General features: G+C 40.5%; 1 protein-coding gene across 1 annotated transcript; it reads right to left on the bottom strand.

The window, feature by feature from the left end:
- Positions 1 to 3,377: 3,377 nt before the first annotated feature.
- On the bottom strand, positions 3,378 to 14,951 carry LOC104275439 (ras GTPase-activating-like protein IQGAP2; the record flags this gene model as incomplete). The annotated part of the gene is made up of 6 exons (XM_009871400.1): positions 14,947 to 14,951; positions 12,252 to 12,408; positions 10,924 to 11,001; positions 9,124 to 9,200; positions 3,848 to 3,915; positions 3,378 to 3,491 (listed from the first exon to the last, which is right to left on the bottom strand). Coding segments are annotated over exons 1-6 (499 nt in total), but the record flags the coding sequence as incomplete, so codon positions are not given.
- Between the last annotated feature and the right edge of the window lie 5,437 nt (positions 14,952 to 20,388).

The raw sequence follows: 20,388 nt of genomic DNA on the forward strand, positions 1-20,388 counted from the left end.
CCTAACGTTCTGTGATTCTGTGATTCTGTAAACCAGCCTGGGATGAGTAGGCTACTTTTCTAACTAAGGATGTCAAGGAGTAGCTGGAAAACCAGAGAAACAGTGATGCTTACTCCTACGTCCTTACTCCTGCCACCTGTAAAGCCACAGGCCAGAAACCTTCAAACAGATGGAAAGAACACCCAAAGGGCTCTGCAGTGTTCCCAAAACATTGCTGCACAGGAGAAGGGGATAAAGTGCCACAGGATTCACTACAGTCATTGACCAGCTTAATTGTTAAACCTCTCCTTTGAGAAAATAAGAAAACTTCCACTAGTAAACAAATGCATGACTCCAAGATTTTAAGAGTCAAAAATGCTCTTGTTTTTCCACACAGCATATTTCATAAAATCATAGAATTGCTTAGGTTGGAAAAGACGTTTAAGACCACCTAACCCAACCTAGAAATGCCAGGTCCACAACTAAACTATGCCCCCAAGCACATCGTCTACACGTCTCTGAAATACTTCCAGGGAAGGTGACTCAATCACTTCCCTGAGCAGCCTGTTGCAGTGCTTGACACACCCTTCAGTAAAGAAATTTTTCCCAATATCCAATCTAAACCTCCCCTAGTGCAACTTAAGTCCATTTTCTCTTGTACTATTGCTAGTTACTTGGGAGAAGAGACAAACCTCCACCTCACCACAACCTCTTTTCAGGTAGTTGTAGAGAGATAAGGTCTCCCCTCAGCCTCCTTTTCTCCAGGCTCAACCACCACCATTCCATCATACGACTTGTGCTCTAGACCTTCCACCAGTTTCACTGCTCCTCTTTGGACATGCTTCATCACCTCAATTTTTTTTGGAGTGAGGGGCCCAAAACTGAACACAAGATTCAAGGTGCGGCCTCACCAGTGCAGAGTCCAGGAGAACCATCACTTCGCTGGTCCTGCTGGAATGGACTTAAATGTACAAAATCCAAACTACTTGCAGATGAATTATGTGTAGAGTAATGGCTAGCACACCTCTCCCAGACACTCCCTATATACATCTGAGTTTAACACCAGTTCATGTGGACCTTCAAACCACAAAGAGACCTCAGCTGTCAGGATTTACTTTCATGCCACTGATGAGAGTGTGAGGGAAAATATGAATGCCATCTTTCCTTATTCTATCAGTATTTATTATGCAACCTTGCATAGTTTTCCTAAACTAGAGAAAAGCATTCAGTAAAAAGCACTTTTGGGAATTAAATTTAATTGAGGCCTTATAAACCTGAGTTTAGAGCCTTCAGTTTCCTTCAGTATATGAAAGAAATGAAAGATACTTCTCAGCGATTAGGAAATTTGAGTTTTTACAAAAACAAAGGGATGCACAAATTTAGGAAAGTAGAACAGAAAGACCATTGGAAACTCAATATTGGCAAATTAAGCATGAAGTAAAGTTATACATTCCCAGAGAGAGCAGTTACTGGAACAAACTTGCCTAGCTGATAATGTATTGTTTAGCATTAAATTCATACTAGAAAATAGTTCCAAAATGATTTTGCTCTAGCTCAATTCAGTACAGCGTCACATGGGAAGCATAAGCAGCTAGCATGGTGAAGGAGAAACAAGCAGATACACACTGGTTCCTTCAACATGAAACTTTATGAACAGGGGAAATTCAGACTGTGTGTCAGGAAAAGGTTCTTTACTGAGGATGGTTGGTCAGGGAAACAGGCTGCCCAGGAAAGTGGTCAAAGCACTAAGCCTGTCAGAGTTCAAGGAGCATCTGGACAACACTTAGTCCTACGGTTTAGTTTTAGGCTGTTCTGTGAGGAGCAGGGAGTTGGACATGACGATCCCTATGGGCTGGTAGACCCTTTCCTCCAGCAGAACCTCCACATCCAACGTTACTAGTACATGAGAGTTCCCATAGCAGATGTTTCCTGTTTTGGGGCAGAGTGCATTATCTACAGCACAACCTTTGCCCAAATGGACAGCATCAACATCAGGAAACAGTGCTTTTCTATGAAAGACTGAAAACACTTCAGAACTTAAAGGAAACCCTACATATACTATAATAAGCTTTCAGAGAAGGAAGTCACAGCCCTTTCATCTTCAGGGAAGGCAGGAAACTCCCTGAAAGAGTGCTTAGTAGTCACTAAATCTCTGAAAATCAGCTAAAAAAGGAGACTAACTACTCCCACTTCCGACAACAGTATTTTAAGAGCTAGCTTTGCAGAAACATGCACATATTAAGCTACAGCAGGCTCCAAAATATAGAACGCAGAGAATGCAAATCAACATGAGGAAACATGTTTTAGTTAAGGTCTGAAAAAGTTGAGCATACTGAGCAACATCCTGAATCAGATTGTTTCAGTTATGCGACTTCACAAGGTCTAACAAAGTTGCAATGGAAGTTAACTATCATGCAGCCTTTATCACCATCACCTCCTCATGTACAGCCTGTAACACTGTTACTGGCTTGTATTAACGGCCCATGGTGCCACTGAATATACTCAAGACAGCCCTTCAGTTTATTCCTCTGAACAAGGCTAAGATTTTGAACAAAATAACTAGAGTTCAAGTGTGGATTTCAGTGTACACACTTCACGTCACTCAAGTTCAAGCATTTTTTTTTTCCTCTTATATATATATATCACTTCATTCCACAAAAACTGAAATTGAGAGAAAACAGATTTACAGATGGATATGCTTGGGCAGCAAAAAAGTATTTAACTTGAGTTTTGAGTGGGAGCTGTTTGTTGAGGACAGATTCAAAAGGACCATAACAACGCATCAATGCTCCCAAAAAGTAAAAGCTTGTTTTGTGTGCACCAGCAGAATGTGCCCTTCAGCAGGGTTCTACCACACTGCGGGTCACAAACCAGCACTCAGATAGATCAAAAGCTACCCATAGAGGCAAGTGGTTCCTCCGTGTATGTACCACCACATACCAGAGACTTGTGTATCTGGAATTGTGAACTGTCCTCACTGCAAGCTGACCGCTGTTTGAGGAAAACTGCAAGAGCCCAACAGAGTAAGGAGGCACAGAGAAGACACCTTGTCCTCATGGCCATATGCATCATATCCCCCTACAGTGCAAAGGCACACATAGAGATCTATTCGTCATTCTGGAGGAGCACTAGCTACCAAAACATTAAACTCATACAAAAGACTCCAAGAAATACTTGGTTCTGGTTGCACTTCCTATGGTTCGATGGAGATCCTCAGAAATGCAGGCTCAGAAAATCACTAGAGGTCTTGTAACAATGATGCAGAGTGATAGTGAAAAGTTGCTTGCTTTTCTTGTTACTTATTAAGAGATAGCAAATTAGCTGAATTAAAATATAGTAAATATTTTGTTAGCATTCTGTCAAATTATTCAAGAGAAGACAACAGGAGCTACACTTACATGCAGCTTCATCCACTGATAATTCACTGGCCAGAATCCCACCAATTTTACTGAAAGATGGCATCTGTATACCATACTTCTCTAGCTCCTTTCGCATGTTGCTGATTTCTTCCTCTGTTTAGGTAAAAAAAAATAAATTCAGAACAAAAGCATAAGAGTTTCATTATGAATCACCATACCTACAAATACAGATATGTTTTTGAAGTGCTTGTGTCTAGGGCTTCTTAGCAGTGTTTCCTCCCCATTTTGAAGGAATCTAAGATATGACAAGTATCCCATGCAAATTCACTCCCTTCTCTCCTTCAGAGACCAATATCCTTTAAAATAGCAGCCTCCCACCTATTTAATTAGGATGTGTTCAGAAAAACCTTGCAGGAGGAGAAGGACCATAATAGAAAATATGTACAATGCTAGCAGATTTGCCGAATGAGGAACCCATCTAACACATGATTAGATAAACAGTTTATTACCTGTGAAGTCTACTTTTCCCAGCAGGTCTTGGATCTGTGGTGCTAATCCTAGTTTGAACAAATACAAACTGCAAAGAAGAAAATTAGAATTTTAAATACTGCATATTGTTGGGGTGTTCGCTTTCTGTACAAGAGCAAAAGACTTATGAAGCTTGTCCTTTAACCCTTGAGTTTCATGAGCTAATACAAAATAAATTGACCCTACAATTTTCTTAATGCTGTATTTTTAAGTCCTACACAAGAGTCTTTTTTGACTTGGTATTTCAAAGAAGCATCTCCAAAAGGAGAGTACTGCCAGTACTTGTCAGATCACAGAGAATGTGTAAAAAAGTGGAAAAACTTAATGGAAGACAGTTAAATTCAAAAGCTAGTATTGGGGGAAAAAAACCCACATAAAACATGAAAGCACTTTAGCACACTATAGCTTTGGATCTATGTACTGTTTTGACTTGCATTATTACATCCCTGTAACTAATGGCTGAAGACCCATGATCATTGACATAATTCTTACTTTGTGTAGATGCGCAAGGAATTGTAAGTCTATTTAAGCCCGTCTTGAGTATATCGGTGTCATTAGCTGTTCAGCTTAGGGAAAATGAAGAAATCTCGGTTTAAAGTGCTACCCAGGAACTAATATTTCTGTTTCAATATAGCTTGAAAAATACCTATACTCATTATTCTTTGAACTCTGGAGTGCTATCTGAAAAAATAGCTGAGTACATCCATATTCTCTCAGTGTCTTTCAAAACAAAGTATTTCTCTACAAAAGATTAGTCTTTCTATAATTTGTCAGTGAAATTCAATAAATGTGAGTTTTTCAAGCATGGATCAAAACCACAGAATTTAAAAACCAGACTTAAATAACACATTCCTCCAAAAATATTATTTTGCATCTGTTTTTTAAATTACTTGACTCTAACTTCAAATATTGCAAATGTGCATTGTGGCTTGGAGCTTTTATTCCTAGAGGGTCGTATTTCTTTTTTGTGTGTTTTATTGTTGGGTTGGGGTTTTTTGTTTGATTTCTTGGCTTTTTGTTTTGTTTGTTTTTTGATATTAGCAAACTGCAGAATGAGGTTTCAAAACAATTATTTGTAGCTGTCACATTTGTTTCTGAGTACATGGGATCAACATTTTATCTTCTGTGTTTCCACATCTACTCCTCTGCCCCGTCATGACCTGGATGGACACAACAGCACATCTCCTGAAGGTCAACACCCTTCTGATGGCTCCAGCCTCTCAAAATCATTGCTACTGCCATTTGCATTTCTCAGAACAGTCTTAAAAGCAAGTTAGCTACAACAGAAAAAAACCCACATGACTACAGTAAAGAACCACATTCCTCCATAACAGTAAAGAACCACGTTCCTCCATAATGCTGATCTACCTGCTAGTGTTTCCTTCCAGGCTTTTAAAGAGATTTTACTTAAGTTTGAGCAGGGATACAGTCCTAACTGAAGTTCTGCGTGTCATACAAACAGTTCTGGAGATCAGCAGCATCATCGGGCTACGCTGGCTTGTCTAGAAGTCACCACAATAAAATAAGAGAGAGGAAGAAAAAGTGGTATGAACATTAGAGACTCATAGTTTTGCTGCTCAGCGCTTCCAGGTGAGCATTGACCCACGTGGGTTCCTTGCTATGCTCCTTTGCTTGAATAAACTTATTAACCACCAGGTGGTGCTGAAAATGTGCCTCACGTCTTGCAGGGAGCACAAAGACACTTCTCTGCATCAAGGTATAACTTCACTTGAAACAGCTTGCTGAATGCTTTTATAAGTGTTACTTGAACATCAGGGAACCCACACAAAATCAAAAGCCAAGAGTCTTAGGGTTAACAAAGCTGGATATGAGACGTCAGGAGCAGGCAAGAAACAAAGGGGAAAGGTCAGTTCCCAGGTGAAGCTTCCTTTGCATTGCTCATGCAGAACTGCATTTCATAACAGGCAGAGATTCCTGGGTCCTGTTTTATACTTAGCTCACATATAGTATGCTGTAAAAACAGATCTGAAAAGAAAGAGGTGTGGTGGGTTGGGGTTTTTTTTAGAAGACATATACTCATTATTCCAGTGCTTCCTAGGAAAACAGTATTTTGAAGCTTTCCAGCTTCAGAGAAATAGTTGGTCCAGGATACAGCAGCAATCTGTGTGCAAAGGTCTTTTGAAAACTAAAATTTTCAGAGAAAAAAACCACCTCTCATAAGCACTGCTATTTATGAATAAGAATTACTGACAGTACCTTAACCTGTATGAAGCAGTTCTTAACTGCATTTAGTCCAAATCCATTCTCATAAGAAAAACAGTGCAAGAAATGAGACTCATGCCGTTGTATTTTTTGAGTAGAGCTTTAAGTGCTGATGTTTCAAAAGGAGAAAAGTGGGAGAGTAATTATATGCAACAAAGGTCTAGAAACTGTTTGCTAAGTTACTCCCTCCTGGCCAGAGCAGTGCTGTGGGTGACAGTGCAAGTTGCTCCTCATACTGTAGGTGCAATGGTCTTTATTTCATCCTTGAAGTAGAACATATCCTAAAAATATACTCAAGCCATCTTGCTTAGAGCCATTGTCTATCTTTAGGGCCTTTAGCAGCTCAAAAAGCAGCAAACTCACAAACAACTAAAGACTTTGCCTGTGAAATTTCAGATGTCAAATAGACCCTTTGGATAGAGCTTTCTGCTTCTCTTACCTACAGTTAAAGCTATTTCATATTTCTTAAAGGTGCAATTAAAAATAACCTTATCAATTTTAAGCGCTTAAATTATACACACTGACTGTGCATAAATGAACTCATGTGGGAAAACATCTCAAGTAAGGATGGCTTCAGCATTTCCAAGAATGAGAATAGGAAAATATCCTATCTGTGTTAAATTTACATAGTTTTTTGGAAAGCTCAGGAATCATGTTGCTTCAGAGAAATGGCGTGGTGACAACTATGAAAGAAGGGGAAGTAGGTCAATCCCTCACCTCTCTGAGAAAGTGATTAATTTTTCCAGGCTATAAGCCTCTGAAATTTGAGCATGTACTCCAAGATGCATTAAAATTTAGCACTGAATCCCAATGCTAAGATACATTAAAGATACACTAAAATTTAGCAAAATGCATCAAAATTTAGCATTGAAACCCAATGGTGATTCTTCATATAGTGATCGTGTGCATGTGCTACAGGTGCAAAGGTTAAAAGCCTGATTGCAGTTGCTGTTTCTACATGCTGTGGCGCTGGACCCTGAGAACAACAGGGACATGGACTTATCCAGGGTCTGTGAACCTTATACTGATCCCTTGGAGAGGATGCATGACAGATCCAGAGAGCTGAGAGAGCAGGGTGCACAGGTGGACCCAGGGGCACAGACACCAGCAGGCCAGTAGTTACAACAGCAGAAGGGAGATGGAACTGGACTCCTGCAGCTCAGTGTTCCTCTGATGCCAACCCAACTGGGAATGTTGCCAGCTTGGCTTAATTCTGTTGTTTCCCAGACAGCTTTCAATGTAGTCTGTGTGCTGTTCAATATTGCCACTAAAGTTTGATCTGAAAGACTCTACTGAAGGACTTATGATGTGCATTTTAGGACGAGACATGAAAATAAATGAAGCTCAACAATTGTTTCTTTGATTCTTACATCCTGCATAGCATGCAGGCACAGGGCCCTACACTTTCATAGGAAACCATAAGCAAAAAAACTGCAGGCCTATTCCTGTTCGGTATGGCATGGCACATTTGATATGAAGCCCATTTCTCAAATAATAGCTTGTAAGTACAGAGTTATACCTTCATGTTGATACACAACAAGAAAAAAGTAATTTAAACAAGACAAACCTGGAAGCGAAAGCTGAGACAACATAGACTGATACTGGCATAAATCCTGGGTCACATCAAGATGGAAAAAGGAAATTTCTACCAAAGGTCAGTTAATTGCAAAATTCAGCTCACGATGAAAGTAGTTATTGTCACTGCAATGATTAGGCGGCTTTTAAGAAAGTGTCTAACTCACTTTCATGTAGCATTCAAATCCCCACTTGGTAAAATTCTCCTCCACACAAGAGGAAGGAAATACTGGAAAACCTCATTGTTTTCTTCCACCTCCTGCAAAACATCTGAGCCAGCTCCATAATGGGGCTGGGGCCAGAGGGGCAAGCAGCCATCCATGTCAGCCTGAGCTGGTTAACTTTAGAGCCCCTTGCATCCACTTCAGAAAATCACCTCAAGCTCACACAACGCATTCACTGACAGAACAGACCACGTTAACAAGTTTTAAACAAGAGCTACCCTCAAACAGTCCTGAAGATACTGTCCAGTTAATGTTACACCAGGAATAATAATGTCAAGTGGCAACACTTGACGACAAAAAAATGCTAGGCCTATCAACATTGAAAACCTAAAATTTAAAAGAAATGCAACAAACTTCGGTGGTATGCCCTATTTATTGGCAGTGAGTGCGCACAGGCTGCAGGTGTGGGCACTTCATTTCAAAGATTCGACCATATTGAATTGTTTCTGACCTGGAGCCCTGGAGCAGCTGATATGCCTTTGAACACCATCAGGAACGCAGAAGAAAACTTGGGGTGTAAGTTAATTATGTTCTCTGCAAGCAGGTAATGAAAGCAAGAGGTCTCCATGTGCAGGAAATGAACTAGGAGAACCACAGGAGAAGGAGCTATCTGCCTACACCACTGCTCCTCACACCAGTGACAGCACAAGGCAGATATTCATTACTTTTAGTACTAGACATCCAGAAAATTCTTAAGGCAGGACATAAAAATAATTTAAGTTCTACCTTCAGTGGTGTAGTCAGAACCTTCCCGACTTACATTGAAAATAAAGTTGCTCAGAACTTTGCAATCTTGGAAAATGTCAATTTTTATGCGCATGACTTCAATATGCAGTATAATTACTTGATCCTCTTCTGGGACAGAAGGATGTCAGTTCATCAATTTCGCTCTGATCAACACAACTGCCCTATGGTTATACCAATATTTGGTTAAGATTTTGTGCATTTATTTGGTTTTTTTGCCATACGTCTTCTGAAAAGGTATGTGCACTTTGTAAGGGGGCACACCTGTTAAGAGAGTGGTGTCTGTGTTAAATCCAACAGTCCTTCATTTCTACTTTGAAAATTATTTGGCCAGTAGTTCTGACAAAGTTCGCCTTCTGTCATCAACTTTAAATTATATGAACTTGTAAATTTGTATAGATTTTGATATATTGGTTGCCCTAAAGCCATTTCAAGAATTACACTCCTAGTTTTGGCAGTTACTTTAACTTTTTACTCCCATCACAAGTTACCTTAGAGCATGAATGCAATATATCATCCTAGGGATGTTTTTCCTATCGTAGACATCTGTAGTTTCTGGATAAAAGATCTAAAAAACAAAGGGCACAAAGTTAAATGAGAAGACATAGTACTGAGCAGAAAAGTAGCTGAAGTGTGCTCACTACAGAACCATACCTTTAACTTACAGAATTTCAGCTGTTGCATCTACAAAGTTATGAATCAAGTCTTGTCTGATGTTATTTTAACTTTATCTGTAGTTTTCATACGGAAGAATTAAATAAAGCATAAAAGCTACTTAATAAGAGAGAAAAAGGGAAGATAAGCAGACAGCATTTCAGCAAAATTTTTAGAAAGGTCCTTCAGCACAAGCTCAGCCAGTATGGCTTGTCTTCCTGCAGACACCCAAAACTGGGATGCCATCACAATTTCACAAACCTCATTGCAAACCAGACAATCAAGTATGGTTTAAAAGTGTAAAATTCTAGTTGCCAGCAACCCTAACTTTGTGAATACATCATTTACAGAGAAAGATATTCAGAAAGAGGAATATTAAGCAATGTAGGCAAAGTCACATCATAAGTTCCAATTCTGGTTCTACCACTAATTTGTTCCTGGCCTTAGTCCCAGTCACTAAACACTGTTTCTCCACAAAAATGAAATAAAAGACTTAGCGAACCCTGAGAGTTGCCAGGGTGCTTCCAGCCGAGACTGGGCACGTGGGGCTGTGCTGTCCCACAGTTAATAGAACAAGACTAAGTGAGGAGCGCAGTGCCCTCTTCACCATTTGCTCACAGCAGCTTTGGGAGGCAGGCTTTTAATTCCAACCATCCTCCACAGTAGAAGTGAAGCTTTTCAGAGGAGGGATGGAAGGGTGCAGATCAGTCCCCTGAACAGAGGACTCAGATTTGACCCAAAAAAATGCCTGCCAGGGGAAAGGTAGAACCCTTCCCATCTTTATGGCTTTTCTGATGGCAGTCACGGGTGCCCTTTTCTGCTTATGGGCATCTGCAGTGTGTTTGCCCATCCGAGCATCTTCACTGTGTCGAACCACGGTGTGCTGGGCAGTGTCACGGTTGCCCCCACCCAGGTACCTGGGGTGGCTGCTGGGCAGCCTGGGTGAAAGAATACTCTCTCCAGGCAATATTCAAGTGCTGAAACGCCCAAACAAGTAGAGTAGGTGTTTCCACACAACCCTTTCTTAAAGGATTTTCATCCAAAAAAGACTCACTGGTGCCCAGAAACAGCAGCAGAGGGGGAAGATGACAAGCGAAGACCCACAAGGAGGAAGATAAATACGAGAGGTGACCCAAGAAAACAGCTGGTGGGAGAAGAGCAGCAGCATAGCCACGCAGATGCACTGGAGTGTGCAAGGACAGTCTGGAAATAGGGTAGAGGTAGAGAAACTGGGATGTACATTAAGAGGAAGAGGCAGCAAGAGAAAATGGTGAGAGGTAGCAACCTAATGGAAGCAAATAATTAAGTTTTCTGTTTTAAACTGTATTCCTTTCAGGCCCCCACAGAGACAGTACTAGAAATAAGACATAGCTGAAACACTGCTAGCATCCCCATTTGTCTTTCCGCAGAAAAAGCACCCTGAGCACTTCCACCCACAGCACTCATCCACAGCAGCCTCAGTCCACGCACACTGGCAGCAGTAGCACATAACTGACATTCCTGCCGCTTTCAGCATTAATTTCTCTTCAGATTTGTTTCCTGAATTACTCCTTCCCCGTAGCCTTACTGTAAGCAATCATTTATGCTCAAGCAGACTTAGTGATTCAGTTCCTTGAGCTAAAATTTAAATGGCTTACCTTAGGCAGACCAATGGACTCCATTGCTCTTAACCACTGCACTGTGTTGTCAGTGTGCCGAAAATGAAGACCGGATCTCTATTGGAAACACAGAAGCAAGAGATAATAAAAATCACATAAAGCAAATTCTCTAATTATTGATCCTCCTGTTGCTTTCCAATTTTATATTCTGAAGTCAAGTTCAGAGAATTTTCCCTCGTTTGAACCTGGACACCAAGGAATTACAGCCTCAGTCCTGCTAAGGAAGCATCCAAACACATCAAACAGCCCTATGCTGTCCAACTAAATTTTATGCAACATAAGCCAAACTTACACCCATCTTGGTGGCCTCTGACTGAAGTGGTCATTTGTACAGCCCCTTAGTAGTCTCTGGGAGTAAAGACTGGCTGTGAAATAACAGGAACCACTACCTCCAAAATACAGATGTGGTAACACTACTCAGGCACTACTGTGAAAAAGAGTAGATAAGCAGCTCTTGGTCACTCTTCAGTTCTATCTGAGCACCCAAGCCTCCCTACAGCCTACAAAAGCAGCAATTAAAAAAGCAAAGTGAGAAAGTATTAAATTTTTTTAAGTTATTTTTTAAAGAGTCAGGGTAAATTGGGAAAAGAATCCTAAGCTAAAGTTTTGAACATTTTCAAGAGAAGCATTTAAATGTAACTGACATTCTTAATCATGACACTGACAACTATATAGGACCTAGAACAGTTTAGTTTCTCAACTCTCAAACCACAGCTGGTGATTATGCCTTAAAAAACTCCATTCCTAATTTTTTCTGGCCCCTTTATATGTTGAGATAGTCATTCCATAGTGGGACTACTGCATATGCGTGTATATATTTTTATATTATTGAGGATTTTGGAGTTAAAGGGCTCACACAAGTAGAAAGCTAAGTTTAGTTACTGGTAGCTTGTGTTTTACTTCTCAGTGTTAAATTTGATAAAATAAACACACAGGTCTAATGAGGTGAATGTGCTCCCATATAAGATGAGGAAAATTTTGAATAGTTATCAAGTTTAATTACTAAATTGCTTCTGGCTCTTATTCCTAATGAGAAATAATTGTGGAAATAGCAAAGCTCATGTTCTCCCTTGAGCCAGAAGTAAAACTTGTTCAGCTTAAAAAATATTAAGTGACATTAACATAGATTTTTAAGAGCAAAATATTTCTAACTTATTGTGCTGGCTTCTTAGTGCTGTGTCTTGAATCTAGTCCTGAGCATCTTACAAAAGAAATGAGGAAAGTTAACCAACTATGCTTGGGCATCTTTACGAGTTGGAAGACAGACATTACATTTTTTTGACTTGTTGGTGAGAGAAATTTATTACCTTATAGCGTGCTTGCTCCACATCGTAGATCTTTTTGTCTGACACAACATTAGGGGCAAAGAATTTTGCAAGCTTGGCAAGGTAGACACCATTTCTTAAGCCCTCCTCCAGCTCTGTAGTCGGGGGCAGCTCTTCTTCCAAGCAGACTTCCATCCACCTGTAAAGGACATCATTTGAAAGACATTGGTCTTTGTGATTTTAATAGAAGTGTCACCTTTTACCGACAACCCTTGTACCACATTATAATTGTAAGTGAAAAGGGTGTGGGCTAAGGAGAAAATTTTCATGTTTGTTCACACAGGATGCTGTGTATTACTGATATCTGCATTTAAAAAGCTCTGTAATAGCCATGCCAAGACTGAACCTCAAGGGCATCTAGACCAGCAATGTGCCAGTGGAGGCTGGTTCCTGAAGCTGGTCAGCTCTGCAACAAGCTCACAGCACTGCTCATCACAGTACCAAGCACTCCCGTGGCTCGTCCTCCTCCCACAACACATGGCAGCCCTTCACATTCACCCAAGAAACACACGGTGCCAGTGCTGGAGGTAGGAGTGAAGCTTTTTGCTGAAACAGACCAAAGTACATTATAACATTTGAGGCTGACCTGGCAGTGAGTTGGCTGAAACATTCCCACTGCCCATAAGGTGAGATGTCTTCTTGTTAAAATGGCTAAATCCTTCCAGGTGGTAAACTAATCATGTTCTGAGGTATGGTACTAGATAGAAATAAAGTAATTATTAAATACTTAAAAAGTTCAGAAGGCCAGTAAAAGATTTTGAGCTGTATTATCCAATGTGTTTATATTGAGTACCCAGGAGAACTTTCTACCAAAGCACTCCTGGAAAAGGTTAGTGTCCTAATCACTAGACCAGAAGTTCCTTACATTGGTGGTCTAAGTGTTTTGTCCCTGTGATGTTCTTACTTCTAGCAGCTAAATCACATTACGAGAACTATAAATCTGCTTAGTTCTTCCACCTCCTCTTTTTTTTTTTTTTTCCTTTGGCTTAGGCAATCTCTACTGTTGTTAGAAGAACATTAATACTATTTATAACTGGACATCAATAAAGCTGAGATATTAGTTCACTTTACTTACTGTCATAAAGGCAGCATAGCTGTATGCTGTGTGAGACAGCATTACAAATCTAACGACACCTCCACAGAGGTGACTGAAAACCAGAAAGCTGGGAACCAAATTGAAAATAAGCCAGTTTTTCCCCCACCACAGAGAAGAAAAAACTCACTGTATCATTTTGTTTCACGTTCAAACTCAAGACAAATGACCTACTCCATTACAATTTTGGATTTGTTACAGGACATATGAAAGTTGTTTCACTGAAGCACAGACTACCCAAACAGCTCTTCAGGAAACCACGAGCCATAAATCTGGGACAATATGACATAAAACTGCATGAAGCAAGTGTGATTAGGAGAGCAGTAGTTTGCAGTATAAAAGCTGCTTCGGTGAGGAGAATCCTGTTCCCGGCAAGATTCCTGGCTCCATCTTGGTTTGCATGTTCATGTTTTGTGGGTCCATGCTAAGGGTCCCATGCCACCCTTATTAATGACATTTTATAGACTAAAATAGCTATACACGCTAAGGCAAAATGTAACATTTGTCTTTTCCAAAACAGAAGATAAGGAAGAATAAACAAAGAATGGGTACTCTCAGCAAATGTGAGTTTCACCTGAGCCAGGTAGCTCTTTCTATAGAATTTATTTCCTAAAACATGTTTCCTAGAAGAAGAGTTGTATCAATAGTGGGAGGAGCTTGTTGAGCCACAGGAGATATTCACTATGAGCTGAAGCTGCCCCTGTTGATCAATGGACCATCTCCAGTGAAGCGAGCTGTATGCCAGCAGAGTAGCATCTGGTGCCTTCCCTGGATCCTTTACATTTCTAATTCTCAGTTTTCTCATGAAAACATTTTTCTGACATCTTCAGTCTAGGGCACCAAAAAAAAAATAAATCTTATTGAACTGTCCTTGAAGATACACACTTGTGCCATCCAAAATTGCTTTTCTCCCTTCTGATAGAAAAATTTGCTACTTAAAGCTGAGGTTCACCAGCAGGAAGAGCTCCATGTGTCAGCGCTGGCCCAGGTGTTACGTTTAACAGCCTCATATTTGAATGTCCATTAGGAAGGTGTCACTTGGTGCTGAGAAGGAAGGGTTAATAGCAACCTGGGCCCAATACTAAGAGGGAACCGCAGCCTTCCGAGCAGGTTTAGTTTGTAATTTATAATCCTCTAAATTTCCATTCTTGGGACACAAAGAGCTTGCTATTTATAACCTGCTAGTAGCTACAGCTCCATTACATACAAGACATGTTTTACCAATGTTTGGAAATTGCAGAACTTAGCTACAAGATCTGCTCTGAAAGGATTTACTTTGTTTTGCACATGTTTAATCAGGGGAAGGAAAAACCTCAGGATTTGCATGAAATCCTGCAAATATACAAATGACCTTGTAAATTAGTTATGCAACCAGCTACCCAAATCTGTTACTCTCTCTCCTAGTACTTATTGAGACATCTGTAGCACTTTTCTCCCCAATGCCTGCAATTACAGTACTTTTGTTCCTTTTACATGATTCAGTTAAAAGGGAGTTGTGGTTTTAAACAGAAAGAAGCATTACTTTAGGGTATGGAGTTCTGCTTTTTAAGACGCAGTTTGGGGAGGTTACGAAAGTTATTATACGACATGGTGCCGACAGCAGAAGAAGGCTGGACTGAGAAAACCTGAAAACTTCCTACTTGTTTCTTTAAGTGAAACAGAATATCCACCTGACAGTAATGATTTACAGGTACTGGTGGAGCAATTTATTATTCTTCAAGGCTAAAAAAGCAGCATTGCCTTTGGCTCACCCACCGTTTTCCTGAGCACAAAGTACTGCATCATCAGATTTAAGTCCATGGCAGAAACTGTTCCCCACAAAAACTGGTTAATATCATGGCTATACAAGAGGAAGGGCCTGTAACTCAACGCTAGGCAATGTTTTTCTTCAGTGTGAAACTTGTAAAATAAGACTACTATAGCTATCAAACACACACGTGCATTTCTGACACTTCTTTTTCTACAAAGCAATCCCGTAACTAATACTGTGTTTCTAACATTAATTTACTGACAGATATATGCCAGACAGAAAACCTGCCACAGTGGTGAACAAAACAGTTGACTTGGTTACTTATTACAGTTTAACCCAAACCCCACTCTATGGTGGAAGGAAAAAAGGCAATCTCAGTAAGCAAACCAAAACATGCAACATCCCTAAAGTCTTGGGTAGCACCATTAAAAATTAGCTATCATTAGAACAGCCCTGCAGAGCTACCTATGCCAGTTTTAGTCTTATCATTTGTGTTCAAACATGTATAAACAGATGTTTTCCTGAAGAAAGATATGTGGGATTATACATCATAATCACAGCCTGCTTTTATTTTCATAATACCACAGTACTTGCCAGCACAGAAACAAAGAATTTAACACAGAGGAAAAAAAATAATCTCAGACCTCACCAATGGAAATATATCCCCAAAACTTTAATTCTAAAACATAGTATTGGAAAGCCTGCCAGGGCCAAGTATTGAGGTACAATTTCTTTTTTGCTTTGCTTAATTCTGCTTTGACTCTTGGTAATCAGAGGCAGAGTAGTTCTGCAGTGAGTTTCTGGCAAGATAACAATGATGACTTCTGTGCCAGACCCATGAGCAGTAAACAGTATGCTGCTCACCAGGAGATTCCAGTTTCCACATTTGACCATGCAAAACAGCAGCAGTGTAATGAGCTCAGGCTTGCACTTTAAAAGCAAAAAAATCCCCAAAACACACAAAAAAAAACCACAAAAACCCCAGCTCTGCATCTCATTCAAGGCAAGGGTCAAAGGAACTGGAAGCACCAGCACTGCACTATGAACTTAACCAGTTATGAAGTTTTCATTGACAGTCTGTGTGGTCAGCAAAGCACACACGGCTGGCTAAGGGACTGGAAATGCTGGAGCCAGTGTTCAGCATAGAAGAGAGAATATACTGTGTAACCACCCAAAGCCCATCCCATTTGGCACACACTGGATATTACAGCAAAATTTATAGTTGCACTGCCCTGCCATTTCTGATTTATGCTGCCAGATGTGGATCCAAGGGCACCGGTTTTTACCTCCTGGGAAGCAGACCTTTGGAGAAGCAAGGACAGGACAACAGAGCCAAAGCTCAGAACACTGAATGCCACTATGGAAAAGGTAGAGTGAAGACAAGACGAGGTAAAGATGAGTTATCAACTATTTACCAGCTCCCTGGCTCACAACCAGAACCTTTCAGTCCAATTCCACACATGCATACTGTGGGGAAGTGTAACAGACTGTTGACCTACAGATTACAATACAGCCAACTCATTCTGAAAAAATCTTGCTCCTGGAAAATAAAATTAAAAGCAATCAGTCCCAAAGCAAAATGTTACATTCTAACTGTAAATGTCTGTGAGGTGGTGAGATTATTCAAGTCCAAACTTTTATCTGAAGATGCTTAGAAATATGCAACAGTCTGAAGCAGGAGCTCACTGTTTAGAGCTCCTCATTATCACGTTTCTAAGTTCTGAATTTGAAGATTTAAGAAATCTCAGCTCTTAGCTCTTCATTTGCTTTTTGTTTTTAATGCAAAAAAGGTACTTTTCTTCCCCCACCAACAGTCCCATAAATACTTCTTTAAAAAGGAAAGCGAGCAACAGAAGCAAGCTCAGTGTGTTGCTTGGCTGAGTAGAAGTGGCAGTGATTTGTTTATAAGGGAAGACTGTGTGTTAACTTTGGAATTTGTACTCATTGGACCGCAAGATTTAGCACGATACATCTCCTAAATGAGAAACCTTAGAAAAAAAGGTTGTTTCACAAAAAGCCACAGGCTATTTCCAGAACAAATGCATGCAACTCTTCCAGTCATTCTGTGAAGGTAGATACAATTTGAGTACCATCACATGCACAAAATGTCAATTGTATTTAAAAAACCCACAAAACACCACCAAACTTGGAGGTTTCTGTTAGTAGCAGTGGAGAGTAGTGACACAGCAGGCAGCTAAGAAAAAATACTTTCTTCAGATCTTTTTTTCTCATGTTCTGGTGCGTTTAGCCCCAAATCTTCCTTATAGTGGAGAACCTTGGCTCAAGTCAGAGCTACAGCCCTCTTCTGTCAACTTACTCCTGGAGTCAAACACCTGGGAAACATTGCCTCCTAAATCTGAGGCACTAAATTCATACTCCAGTGACAGTGTCTACTGAATCTCAAGTTTTACCCATCCTAAAAACATACTCTGTCTGAGAGAAGTCAACATTTAGTGATTATGGGTCACCAGAGCAGTGCGAGGAAGGCAGGCATAATGCAGGTCACCACTTCTCTTATGTTGCATACAGAAGTAACATGAAGATAGCGTCATGAAAGACACTGTGAATTGCTTTGCTACACTAGTTCTCAGAACTTCAGCATGTAAAATAAGCATAAAATGCTTTAGCAAGAGATTTTGTATTAACTTGTAGTGCTTCCGTAAAGTCAGTTCAAGTTCAAAGTTTTGGGTCTTTGGGTCTACAGCTAGCATTAGATTTAGTAGCACCTTGACTTATTTTAATGATTATGATTTCACCTGGAAGGATACTGACTTCCAGCAAGAGCTACACTGAAAACTATGAAATCAATTACCCAGAGAAGTTATGGAGTCTCCTTCTCTGGAGACATTAAAAACCTGCCTGGACACTTTTCTGTGTGACCTACTCTAGGTGATTCTGCTCTAGCAGGGTTGCAGTTGGACTAGATCATCCTTCAAGGCGCCTTCCAACCACTAACATTCTCTAATTCTGTGAATTCTTCATGTTTAAGTATGGACCTTGTTGTGTGTTATAGCATTTTGTTCAGTTGTACTCACCTGCATGAAGTGTGTTGCAACATTAACGTCCCTGATCAAAGCCCTTCGGATGCACTTCATGTTCAAGTTACACAAGTAGAAGTGAGGAACAAGGACGACTTGCCCGCCCTGTACAATGCACTAAACCAGCAATAAATCATTTCAGCAACATTTTTCCACACTAGATTTCTGCTGCCATGGCAACACTGCCATATTTACAAAATAACATTAAAGGTGTTATAAAATTCTGCTTCACAAGATGGCAGCACAGATACTATTTGTTATTTTAATCTGCTTTATGCCATCCACCCCTTATGTGGGTTAATCAGTGATTAGAGTCCATAAGGCAAGGTGCTGCTCTGGAGCCCTGGCACAGCCCCACAGCCATTGTGGGCTGCTCCAGACCCAGAAGCGGTCAAGTCGTGTTTACTCAGCACTTCTACATACGGGGAAAAAAAAAGTAAAAAAAGTAGTTAGGGACTCTCCAGCAACACTCCAACAGGCAGCTTGTACCTATGTTTGATGACAGCCCGCAACCTTTGCAATCAGAAAGGCTTCATTTTACTATCTTCTCTGTTTGCAGATATATTAAATTTAGCACTGGGTATCAACCACAAACTCCACGACTGCTCTGTGAGATAACATGCTGAGCGGTGCCCAGTGCTAACAAAGCCCAGGCTCATGGTCACAGGGATGGCTTCATCTCATCCCCCTGTTCTTGGCCTGACTCCAAGCTGCCAGAGGCTGGGGACAAATGCTAAACATGCAGGAGAGAAAGTAGTAACAGGAAGGGAGCTCGCCAGAATGGTGGAGGCTGAACAGCCACAGCAAGTATTCTCCCCAAGAAATCTCAACTAATCCTTTTCAGCAGAAAGAACAGTATTCAATAGGTTACCTGAAAAAATGAAGGGGAAATATTATGTCAGTGTTCAAAAGTCTCGGGGAGGGAAAAAAGTATCTGGGAAAGGTGTGGTCTGAAGTATCCCTTTTTACAGGAGAAACTGATTTGTTCATTTAGATGAGAAGGGGAAAGACAACAAAACAGTCCTCTCCCAAAAACTTTGCAAACTCTGTGCAACTAAGTTAATGCAGATTGATGTGCATCACCCAGCTGCAGTCTAGACCTGTTTTAACAGCCATTATCCCAACAGGCAGTAAAGGCCACAGCAGCAGAAACACAAGTCTGTCCTGTATTACTCTGGCAGGGGTGGCTCAGTGGCCCCTGGAAAATAATTTCAGACACCTGACAGACCCAAACCACTAATGATATTTCAAGTAGTGCAGACACAAGCCCCATAGCAATTCCTACAAACAACACAAAGGGTCTCCCTCCAACACCAGAAATCAAATAATGCTCTTATCTGAAAAGAAGGGAAGACAAATTTGGCATGTGAATTTATCTAAATTTAGATTTTGCTAGTCTGATCTGATAAACAGAAGTAGATACAGCAATAAAAGCATTTTTATACAGTACAATATTTGCTGGTGTGGAAATACTGCAAAACAAGTTATTCCTCCAAACACATGATGCTTTCTTTAGAAAACACTGTGACTGCAGGCTCAAAGACCATAGTGTAGACTTTTATACTGCCTAGCTCCATGCTACTGCAGCTTGCTTTGCTCTATTGAGAGTTCTACAGGTGCAGGTTAAGGCAGCTCCTAAAAACCTCCAGCATATGGTATTTCAGATTTAGCAATTTAAAGTGTTCTGGCCTGACGTAACCTACTAGTCCTCCAAACAGAAGAGTAGCAGAAGAGTGCCCTTTGCAAGCCACAAAAATGTTATAGTAGAAGAACCAGTAATGGGTCCCTCAGTCAGTCTTCACACCTTCACCACACCACTAATCTTAAGTCACAGTTACAGAAAATCTTTAACTAAAGTCTACACCTTGCCATGGCAGTGTCCAAATCCATAGAAGACAGAGCTGTAGTCTCTACAAAGCGATATATCCAACAGTGACTTTGGCAAAGCTACTAAAACTTAACCAGTGCCTTCCATGCAAGTCTTAGTCCTCAGCTGTCCAGAGGGATATGCTATTCCCTTTTCTTGCAGTTAAGATGACACGCACAAATATTCATACCATGTCTATAGTTTACCCAGGAAAATACCACCAGCGTAGATTCAGCATAAAAGTTTGTATGTTACTCAAGTGTTAAAGCCAAGTCCATGATTAGAGACCAGCAATAGAAGACACAGGTCTACCTGCACACCTGCATATTTACTAGATGACTGATTGTCTTGGTTTAGAAGACAGGGGAAAG

This window comes from Apaloderma vittatum, unplaced genomic scaffold (assembly GCF_000703405.1).
Source record: "Apaloderma vittatum isolate BGI_N311 unplaced genomic scaffold, ASM70340v1 scaffold18976, whole genome shotgun sequence".
Classification (NCBI taxonomy): domain Eukaryota; kingdom Metazoa; phylum Chordata; class Aves; order Trogoniformes; family Trogonidae; genus Apaloderma; species Apaloderma vittatum.